This window comes from Thermobia domestica, chromosome 14 (assembly GCF_964235325.1).
Source record: "Thermobia domestica chromosome 14, izTheDome1.hap1.1, whole genome shotgun sequence".
Taxonomy (NCBI): Eukaryota; Metazoa; Arthropoda; class Insecta; order Zygentoma; family Lepismatidae; genus Thermobia; species Thermobia domestica.
In genome coordinates this window covers 141,963,847-141,975,882 of record NC_137467.1, presented here as the reverse complement: position 1 = coordinate 141,975,882, position 12,036 = coordinate 141,963,847, and the positions used below count along the sequence as shown (strand labels likewise).

General features: G+C 37.5%; 1 protein-coding gene across 3 annotated transcripts in view; it reads right to left on the bottom strand.

Annotated features, from left to right (window-relative positions):
• Positions 1-1,603: 1,603 nt before the first annotated feature.
• LOC145670363 (post-GPI attachment to proteins factor 2-like) overlaps positions 1,604-12,036 on the bottom strand; it is a 53,948-nt gene continuing 43,515 nt past the window's right edge. For all 3 annotated transcript variants that reach the window (XM_081738947.1, XM_081738950.1, XM_081738948.1), the window contains exon 5: positions 1,604-4,169. In XM_081738947.1, coding sequence (XP_081595073.1) covers positions 3,973-4,169 — 197 coding nt within the window. In that variant the 3' untranslated portion in view covers positions 1,604-3,972. The remainder of the gene's footprint in view (positions 4,170-12,036) is intronic.

The following is a 12,036-nucleotide window of genomic DNA, read 5'->3' as shown; positions in this document are numbered from 1 at the left end:
TTTAGCTTCCCTTTGAACACCAAGGCTACATTAGTATATTTTTCGAGACAAATATACAAGAAAAATTATTTGGAAAGGAATTTAAAGCGGTTTCCTGTGTAGAAAGAAGCAACTTATATAAATCTTCAGCAATCAAACATCACTTTTACACCTCACAGTTCAACAAAAAACATATTTCAGGTAAACATTTCGGATAACTTTATCCTCTAATATATGTACGAAAATTTAGCAAATATAGAAAAAAGTGGTACAACGATTATTAATGGGCGAAAATGCATTTAAAAATTATTTTTCAACTGTACTTTTCTTTTTTAAAGATCGAATTATAAGTCGCAGCCAAGATATGATTTTCTCTTACTACGATATAAATAAGCTGTCATTATTCAGCGTTTATCTTAATTCATTTATACATACTGAACCAATCTTTTTTAACGTCGGAAGGTGAAAGATATGTCAATTTAGAAGTAAGATCTTCAAATTGAACTTTTTACTGGACCATCACTTACAAGTACAATTTAATACGAGTTTCGTAGTATCATTTATGACTGAAAAATTAGCACAAGGTTATTGATAGCTTTTTAAGAATTCAAATTTCTAGGAAGTAAGCAATATTTCTGACACCATTATTCACTTTGTTGTGTAAGATGGCTAAAAACACCAAAGAGTGATTACTGTTACCTTGTTATTTCATTGTTAGTTTTATAAATGTAGAGAACAAATTATAGGGGTAACACATACCATTTCATAATATGACACTGGTTCTAAAAATTAGAGAAAATATTCTAAGCCATGACAACTGTACCACATTTTCACAACTCACTCACCTTCTAATGATTTTAATTGTATTAGCTCACATTGTGTAAACTAGGGATGGCCAATTCCGGAATTTTTACTTTCCGGAATCCGGAAAGTAAAATCGGAAAAATTCCGGCCGGAATTTTTCCGAAATATGGAAAGTGAAATTCCGGATCCGGATTCCGGAAAATTTTGGCCATCCCTAGTGTAAACTAAGCTGAATGCGATCATCATTAGCGTCAAAGCAGCATGCAATGGTGAAATATTTAGTTAAAAAAAAATGTGTACAATTTATATTAGTTTTCATAACCAGAATGACTATACTTCAGTTACAGATTATACTTATTTTACTTGCAGATCTTAAGTTGATATATTTATCAGCTTGTTATCACGAGATTGTTAAGTTATAAAAGTAAATATGTATATATAAGCTATATAAAGAACAGCATATCCGTCAAATATACACATAAAAAAAGTTTTAAAAACACCTGACATGATTTTCTCGTACGTACAACACACTAAAAAGAAAACAGTATGCAATTTCAATAATACTGAAATATCACCACCATCAAATTAGAATATACATTATAAAACACAAACAATTACGATACCATTTCCACCTACTTTCAAAACACATATTTTGAACATCTTTCACACTCTTTAAACGGCATTTTAAAATGATAACACAGATTAGTTGTTTAACAATAAGTACAACGAATCTCCAATTACGTCACTCGTATACTATTTCAACACGAAAATAATAATAATAAAAAATGAATATCACACATCGAATCATCGTTTTTTTTACATATATGAAAAAAAATATAATTACATCATCACAAATGGTCCGCTTCATACATCAACCACTCAAAAATTACACAAGCAATATGAACGAAAAAAAAAGCACTATCATTACGCATTTATTCCAATTGAAATACTAGTTAATTATGCATAACTATAAAGGATTACAATAAATAATTGAGTTATCGAACTTCGTCACCGTGCCTTGTCTTTGGCTACGCTCTAGAGAACCATTATGTCAAATAGAACCATATTTACTACAAAGTTTGTACTTAATCTCTCTCCGCTACGCTAACTTGACTAATATCCGCTTAAATATGTTCATTTACGTGCATTCTGTATTGCTGCATATTGTGATTATGAATTGAGCACTTGCTACTGTGCTAATCTATAGTAGACAATATGATATATCAGTTTTCGTCATATTGACGAAAAAATCAACTACATTTTTTTCCCTATACACACATATTTATAAGTTTTCCAGTCTCAGGTTGAAGTATATGAAGTATATGTATACACAACCATATAAGATAAAAACTATGTTACATTGAATCTTCACGACAAATTCGAATGGAACTAGTTTGTTGCGTTATGATGTTAATACCAAACAAGACACTAAGGTCTTCTGTGTAGAGAATAAAAACAAAGAATGTCAAACAGCCAACTAAACAAAGTGAAAGAAATTATTTTAAAAAAGAACAAGGATATGCACTGCGTAAACTGTGGGTCGTCCTGACTATGATATTCCCGACTTGCAAAATGACTGAAAAGTTTAAAAATTGTGCCGCAGTTCATGAAATAAAATGTGTTCGGGCCATTCGTCCTTCCTTGAAGGTATGGTCCTTGAATAGTGTTTATTGTCTCTTGCAGACGGCTCGGGGGTTCACTTTTGTCAACCCTCGGAATTTCTTTCTTGTTGGGCGGACAAGAAAAAATGAAATCTTTGAGTTTACGTCCCACGGTTAGGCTAAAGGAGACGGTGATGATGAGTAATGGATGAAATGGTGGAATGAAGAAAGTGGGAGGGAACGGGAGAACCCCGAGAAAACCCACACACACGGTGTTTGTCCACCACAAAGTTCACTTGGCGGGGGTTGGGATCTACCACTGAGCCACCGCAGCCCTTGGGCGGACAAGAGTGTGTGTGTGTGTGCGAGAGAGAGAGAGAGAAAAAAAAGGAGCCGTTAGGCCAGTTGCTTTTGTGTTCACGCGTCTCCTTATGATGTGAGTGTGTGGTCGTCGTCATGCCTACAGTGTGTAAGGGACAATGTTCTTCCATACTTAATTTAGTGTGGCTTTACTACAAGTTCCTACAGTAATAAATTTCTTTTTGATCCAGTTAATTATATTAATAAACATATGTGCAAAGCAAAATACCTTTGTTTGGTACGCACAAAATGACATGAAATTTCTAGTTTTGTGTTACACTTATGTCCTTTACGCTAAAGGAAACTAATGATTAATGAAACTAAAAACAACACTAATCAAAGTAAAATAGACTACCTTTACCATCGAGCTCGTAGTTCACTCACTGAATGTATTGATTTGAGGTTGTGAAAATCTATGTCAAAATCTTCCAGGTGCTTGCAATCAATACACGTGATTTCCTGAGGCTGTAAATGATTATAAAATAATTGGTGGGATAATAACGTAGGAGAAAACGAGAGAACTCCGAAAAATTCCACGGACACGATACTGTCCGCCACAATCCTATTTGGCCTGATAAAACCAAGGATACCTAACAGAAGAGGTGAGTGCTCTACCAGTGAGCCAGCATTTCCCAATATTATATTAGTGTTTTCGGAGAAGCAAGTATAGAAATTAAGTACAGAATTTCCTTACCCCCTGTAAATCATGCCCAACACTAGTCAAAAACAGCTAGAATATCGTAACTTCTGGGTTAAAAATAAGACTCCTCTTTGAAGAGTTTATCACGGCCTAATACTGACATATTTTCCATTTGAAATTGTTACCAACTAATATAAATTAAGCACAGCAAAGTATAATAAATCACACAACTCTAAACTTGGTAACGCATGCGATCTGCTAATCAATGTCTGAGAACTGAGCACATATTGAAGGTTTTTCATATACTTCAAGCTAGGATTGAAAGACGTTTAAATATATAGGAACACACGGTCTTTAACACGCTTCTCGTTTATATCCATACTCACACATAGGAAACAAATTCCACAATAAATTATGACGAGAAAAAACAAATAATAACAGATGTACAACAATATCATATGAAAAATCTTTCATATGATCACATTTAAAAAAATCACTGTCTTCTTGAAAAGCAAGAAAGTGTTTGTAAAAGCACTTTTTTCTTTCCTTTTTATCGTAACGAGAGAACACATAAATTACGAGATGTGTTTAGTTCTTTTTCTTCTCGGGGTCTACAGTTGAGGTACTGTTAACCACTTCACCGTCGACAAGTGGCTCTTCACAATGGTCAAGCAGCCCGCGAGCCACAAACATCTTTTCTGTAGGAAAGTCCATTACAACAGTAACATGAAATCCCATATTTGCTGATGCAATCACGTACTCACAGATCGAGAACCAACTAAACGCTGGAAAAATATAATTACATAAATTATACACATACATACCATAAAAATTTAGTTCAACAGTTTTTTTTTCTCGCAACTACACATACTACCTAGGTACAATAGTCAAATTCTGTGTTAAGTCCGTAAGACGGTTAAATTGATGATCTACTTATATATATATATATATATATATATATATATATATATATATATATATATATATATATATATATATATATATATATATATATATTACAGAGTGAGTCAAATTGAGTGTTACAAATCAATTTCCCGTCAACTATGCATCGGGACAGCAAAGGATCAAAAACGAAGAGTGCAGAGCTGATCAAAGTCTGTGAAAAACAAGTGCCCCAGAGACTCCATCAAAGTACCCTTGCGACCAACTTGAAAATTTCAAACGGCAATACTGGTCAAGTGATATCCCATTTGATCACATCTTAGAAAACGAAATAATTTTGATAGGAAACAAGTGACGATATGGGTGACCGTTTACAAAATGGCCGCCAACAATGGGTCCTCCTTCAGATATACTTGCATGGTCCCTAGTAGGAACACGATAGGAGATAAATGAATGGAACAGGAAATGACATATTGATGACGGAAAATAAAACGCTTGGATATGTAAAATGAAGTATGTATATCACTTGTCACAAATGATGCTCAATGTGACTTCCATTCTATTTCACCCTCTGTATAAGCGGTGACGCAGGGATGCACGTCGTATACAAGCCTTCGCATCATCAATGGTGCTGTGGACATTATGCGATCTTGAACGAAACACCAGAGGAAAAAAAATCAAGTTGGGTTAGGTCAGTAGATCGTGGTGTAAGTGAATAGGTCCTCTATGCCCAATCCATGTATCAGGCATACGTTGGTAAAATAGGGCTCTGACCTGGTGTGCGTTATGTGCAAGTGTATCGTCACGTTAATACGCATACGTTAGCCAAGAGGAATGTCTTCTTACAACTGTGCTAACATATCACTGACAAATGCGGCATACGTATTATCACAAAGATTTCCACCAAAGCGTCCATAACTGTTACAAAGATTCCTATGAAAAGTGAGACCACACTGTAAACTGAGACCACCTATGCTGATACAGAAATAATCGTTGTCATAATGGATTGTCTCTAGACTAATAATGGGTATTATGTCGGTTTACGTGTCCTGTATTCGTAAGCGTAGCTTCATCATTAAACAATATGGTGCATGATCTCCGTTTCTTGTACTGATGTAAAATATACGAACTGCACCTATTTAAGATCACTCTTCTGAGTCAGATTTCTAGTACTTACATGAGGGTTTATATTTACTGCTGCCAAAATTGGTGTTGCGCCTTCTGCATTTGTTGCGAAGGAAAAAATGAAATGAAATATTTAAGTTTTACGTCCCACGGTTATGCCGGCTCAGCTAAAGAAAATGGTGATAATGTGAAATGAATGAAATGGGGAAATGAAGAAAGTGGAAGGAAACGGAAGAACCCCGAGAAAACCCACGCACATGGAGTTGTCCACCACGAAGTCATTTGACACAAGCTGGGATCGAACCACGGACTCCAAGCACCAAAGGTGAACGCTCTACCATTGAGCCATCGCAGTCTGTTGTTGCAAAGGAGTAACGAACTGAACCCCGTCTTCAGCCGATACAACCATGTTGCCGCAGACCTCTCTCCGAGTGCTAAAATGCCATATGAAAAGGTTGTGGACATTGTGAGTAGCGTGTTCCATACATCCGTGCTACGTCTCGAGAGTTTCGTCTACATTCGCTTAACACTAATAACATATCGATACAATAGTCAAACACAGCGATTGTCGTATTCGTACGTTGCTCACATTAATACTGGTAGCACACACAGAATTGCCTTACAATATCGATGCAAATTGTGTGTCTGTTTCCTTGCATGCAACACTTTTCACCACAGTATTAGTAGATATCCCGTACTGCTTGATACTGCGTTCGGCTTTTCTACATGCAACGTATTTATCTGCAATGTACACACACTACTACACTGAGTATATCCTCACTGCGATCTCTATTTCAGGTCACTACCACTCTAACAAACAGCTAGACAATGGGACAGCTACAATGACGTAGCCGTTGAACAACACTCAACGAGAACAAGTCATTGATAGTCAAGCTACATTTACTACTTTGTAGTATAACAAATCACGAATTCTCACTGTAACACTTCCTAGTATTTTATGCATCATGGGACAACATAATGCTCCCAAAGTCTGATCAAAAGTAATAGTAACAGAGACACATAAAACGTTCATCAGTCATTCTTTTTCACATTCTAGACAAAGGGTTCAATCTAACATACCACGTTCTCTTCATAGCGGTCTTGTTGACAATTAAAACAAGCGACCATTATTATGTTCGTTAGTAGAGTACACAGTCGTTTTCTTGCTACGGACCACGCTAGTTTATCTGAAAAAGGACCCACTGTTAGCAGCAATTTTGGAAACTATTCTCGATATCCTACTAAAGTTGTTTCGTTTTCCAAGATATATCAAACGACGTATCACTCAATCCATATTGCTATTAGAAATTTTCAAGTTTATCCACGGACCCTTCTCATGGGGGCCTAGGTGTCACTGGCAGAACACCACTACACCACTCGATATGTCTTATGCCATTCGCCTACTCCAATCTTTGTTTCATTGATTTATCTCCCACCGTGTTCAAACTACGGACCATGCAAGTTAATCTGAAACACGACCCATTTTTGGAGCTCATTTTGGAAATAATTCCCCATCTCGGCACTTATTTCTTATCAAAGTTGGTTTGATTTTTAAGATATATCGAACGGAATATCACTCGATCCATGTTGCCGTTTGAACTTTTCAAGTTGATCCCAGAGCCGCTTATCGACCTTCCTGCACTCTTCATTTTTCATCCTTATTACTCTGCTCTCCCGACGCATACTTGACGGGAAATCGGCTTGTAACACTAAATTTAACTCACTTGTATTTAACTCACATATATATGGGTGTTAATGAACTAGACCGAAAAACTGAAAAAACTGATGATTCTTTCTCCCATCAAAATAAGGAAAAAAAAAAAGTTCATATGGATCCCTGGTCAAAAGTGCATGTTTCAGAGCTAGGACTGTCCAAAACCGTGGGAAAATGAGCTTTGGGGGCGAATATCTCCAAAACTATTAGCTATTGAGCTGCGGCATGCTATTGTCTTAGACTTGTAATCTGCTCTATCCAAAAATGCATAATTCAGAATCGCTCAGTGGCGGCGCAAGGGAGTCCCCCACACGAAGTGGGGGGTTCCCGGAGGTTCCATTAGGACAGATGGGTCCGACTGATGACAGATAGAACAACGTACCACCAAGTAACAAAAAGTCGTTGCAAGACCATCAATATTTTGAACAAAATGAAGATGGCGAAGGATTTTTGGTGTGTTGTGCGTGGTTGTATAACGGCAGTTCGAGCTAAGTGTAGTGCATAAAATAAAATAAAATAATTACATCTGCAGGATCATGACTGTGGGTCATGATCTGTGTGTTAAAGGTGACAGCCATTAATAATACTTAATGATTTTGGAAACATTGATCCAATGAGGATTTGCGAGAAAATGGGAGTATCCCTTGAGGAAAAAAAAAAAAAAAGATACAATGTTCTTCATCACAAACTCACTTGTTCGTAGATCTGAATTGGAATCCCATGCCATATTAGTGCACACTATCAGTGAGTTACCATGTACACCTTTTCCCCCTCCCACGTAGCGAACAACAGATTGTTTACAATGTATGGGAACTGATGACACATAAAAGCAAAAATATTGGTTATGTAACAGAAGAACTCGAGGCGAGTTAGTAACTTATCCTTTCAGATTTGTTTGAAATAAATTAACATTCTACAGTGTTAACATTAACATTCTCCTCTTAGGCTAAAGGAGGTGGATAATTAAAGAAATATGAAAAGAGTTGAGGGAATGAAAATATGTTATAGAATGGAAGAACCGTGAGAAAACTCATTTACACTTCTAGAAAGACACCTGCTTATTGCGATGACCAACACGGAAAGTTACTTGGCCATGTGGGTTACGTTGTAGTTAGTAATAGAAAATGTGATATATATATGGTATTGCCATACAGTCCCAATGGTGAGAGTCATTGACGGATCAGGAGCACACGGACATGTCTGGAAACAATAGCAGAATCTACAGTAAAAGTAATAGACCACTCTTCACCTCCCCCTTCCCTCTTTGATGTATGAACACACGAGATTATCACAGGGGCAGCGAAAACAAACTGCAGGTAAATTGAAAACTCGTTGTTTAGGGGTGCACACATTGACCACAACGGAAATCCCTGAACAATGGATTTTCAGAAATACTTAATTTTTTTCCTGGGAACTTGATTTTAATAAGTCCTCTCGGGTTATCAGCAAGGGGAAGATATTGATATCCGACCTTTCGAATGCGATGTCTACATTCGAAACGTCGGATGCCAATATCTTCCCCTGGCTGATAATCAGAGAACACTATTTAAGAAAAAACGGCTTTTCAATTTACCTGCAACCTGTTTTCGCTGTTCCTGTAATAATCTCGTATATTCATACATCAAAATGGGAAGGAGGAGGTGAAGGGAAGGGGGATTACTTTCAGTGTAGATTGTGCTATTGTTCCCAGACATGTCCGTGTGCTCCTGATCCGTCAATGACACTCTCACCATTGTGACTGCCTGGCAATACCATATGTCATGTTTTCTATTACTAACTACAACGTGGCCCACATGGCCAAGTAACTTTGCGTGTTGGTCATCGCAATGAGCAAGCGTCTTTCTAGAGGTGTCCATTTGTTTCCTCACGGTTCTCCCATTGTATTGAGAGCATATTTTGATTCTCTCAACTATTTATTTCTTTAATTATCCATCTCCTTTAGCCTAAGAGGCAACACTGTAGAATGTTAATTTATTTCAAACAAATCTGAAAAGATAAGTTACTAACTCTCCTCGAGATATCTACTTTCTTAACACGACTTTTCCTTCTTTTGTTACATAACCAGTATTTTTGCTTTTATGTGTCATCAGTTCCCATACATTGTAAACAATCTGTTGTTCGCTACGTGGGAGGGGGGAAAGGTGTACATGGTAACTCAGTGATAAGTGTGCACTAATATGACAAGGGGTTCCAATTCAAATCTACGAACAAGTGAGTTTGTGATGAAGAACACTGTATCTTTTTTTTTTTTTTTTTTCCTCAAGGAATACTCCCATTTTCTCGCAAATCCTGATTGGATCAATGTTTCCAAAATCATTAAGTATTATTAATGGCTGTCACCTTTAGCACACACATCATGACTGTGGGTCATGATCCTGCAGATGTAATTATTTTCTTTTATGCACTACACTTAGCTTCAACTGCCGTTATGCAACTACACACAAAACACCAAAAATCCTTCGCCATCTTAATTTTATTCAAAATATTGATGGTCTTTCAACGACTTTTTGTTACTTGGTGGTACGTTGTTATATCGATCATGAATTGGACTCATCTGTCTTAACGGAATATCCGGAACCCCCCACTTCATGTGGGGAACTCCCTTGTGCCGACACTGAACGATTCCGAATCATGCAATTTTGGATAAAGAAGATTACAAGACCCGCCGCCTCAGCACAACAGCTAATAGTTTTGGAGATATTTGCCCCCAAAGTTCATTTTCCCACAGTTTTGGACAGTCCTAGCTCTGAAACTATGCACTTTTGACCAGGAGTCCATATGAACTTCTTTCCTTTCCTTATTTTGATTTTGATGTGAGAAATCACCTGTTTGAGTTTGTCGGTCTAGTTCTATATTAATATATATATATATATATATATATATATATATATATATATATATATATATATATATATATATATATATATATATGTGTGTGTGTGTGTGTGTATGTATGTATAGGGTGTTTCAAAACAACACCGACAACGTTTGGGAGGTGAATCCTGACACCAAAATAAGACAAAAAGTATAGACCAACATGGGTGCACAAATGCTTCCTTTAGGAGTTATAGGCCGCCGAAAACATGAAAAATGAACTCTAAAGGTCCATAGCTCCAAAATTATGGGATCTACTGTAGTCGGATCAAGACTTCAACCAAGTTTCAGAATCTTGCAGTACATATGGAACAATTTTTATAGAGGAAGTTAGGTTACAGGCATATAATTTGAAGTACTCACCAACTACCTCTATAAAAATTGTTGCGGAAGTACCACAGGTTTCTGAAACTTGGATAGGGCGCATACCAGTTCCTAAGTGAAGTCATGACCCGACAAGGTAGATCCCATAGTTTTGGAGCTATGGACCTTTAGAGTTCATTTTTTCACGTTTTCGGTAACCTATAACTCCGAAAGGAAGCATTTGTGCACCCAGGTTGGTCTATACTTTTCGTCTTATCTTGGTGTCAGGAATCACCTCTCAAACGTTGTCTGTGTTGTTTTGAAACACCCTATACATATATATACACCCTATATATACAGAATAGGCTGTTTGTAACTTTTAAATGAATAGACAAAAACACTGAAATTTTGTGCATCGACATGCAACTATCGACACAGGGGCATTCTCTTCAATAGCATCAGATTAACTACTGCCAAACCAACATAAAATTATTGTTTTTCAAATGGAATCACATTAGGTTATTTTATGTTTCAAACCTATATGCTGAATGAAAATGTAAAATACTACACTTATTATTCAATATTTGAAACTAAGACACCCACAACATCACAAACAAGTAAAAACAACTAAATTTTGGAGGCTTCTACAACAGTAAGAATGCAAATGGATAAGGACAATGAATATTTAAAATAACTTAGTATCGAATGTTATGATCATCATATACTGAATGCTTACTGAATTGTGACCACCACTCCACACAAGAAAGTGTAGCCAGCAGCAGAGCTAATTACTTGACCACCCCGACTGGTAGTGTTGCAAAGAAAGAATACACTCGAGGCTATATGCTGGCAGATAGCACACTGTTGTAATGGGAGGTGGACAGGATTTATCCGCATTTTAATAGGGCATGATTGTGGGTACCCCAGCAATAGGTGCGTCAATAACCCAGACAGCAATACTTGTAGCGAAAGTGTACAAGGGGTAGGAAGGAAATGGGATAACGGTCTCCAAGAGACGAAATTACAGGGGCGTACGGAAGTTCAAAACGTAGGACGAGCGTTGCGTCAAACAACTCGTGACAGCCAAACGAACTATCAGTGTCCGGGAATTATAGACCAATACAATGGTATATGCGCAACACCCATATCCCACGCAACTATACGGTGTACACTGGCATGCATGCAATTCCACAACAGACGACACACTTATCACCCACTCCTTATGACTTTGTCGCGCTTGGGCACAGGAACACGATAATTAGACAATGGATGATTGGAAAAGTTGCGTTGGTGCGATAAATCACGGTTTGTGCTACTCCTCTCGGACGAGCGTGTGCATATTGGCGCCAACAGCACGAAGCTATGGATCCCTCGTGTATGGTGCATACTGTACAGGCAGGTGGCAGCGGCTGTATGGTTTGAGGATGCTTCTGCTGGCATGTATGAATCATAGCAAGACATCCGCGGTGTACCTGCAGGTGTTAGAAAATCACGTACATCCTAGAATGCAACACTTCTAACCGCATGAAAACGGCATTTCCCAGGACGACAATGCATGATGCCACTATGACAAGACTCTACTTGCTTCGCTTAACGAATATTCCACGGAACTGCAGCGTATGAACTGGCCCTCTAAGTTACCGGATCTTAACCCCATAGAACATTTATGGAATGTGGCGGAACGAGCTCTTCGCACCATGACTTTTGCACCAACATCTGTGGGTTTATTGTGG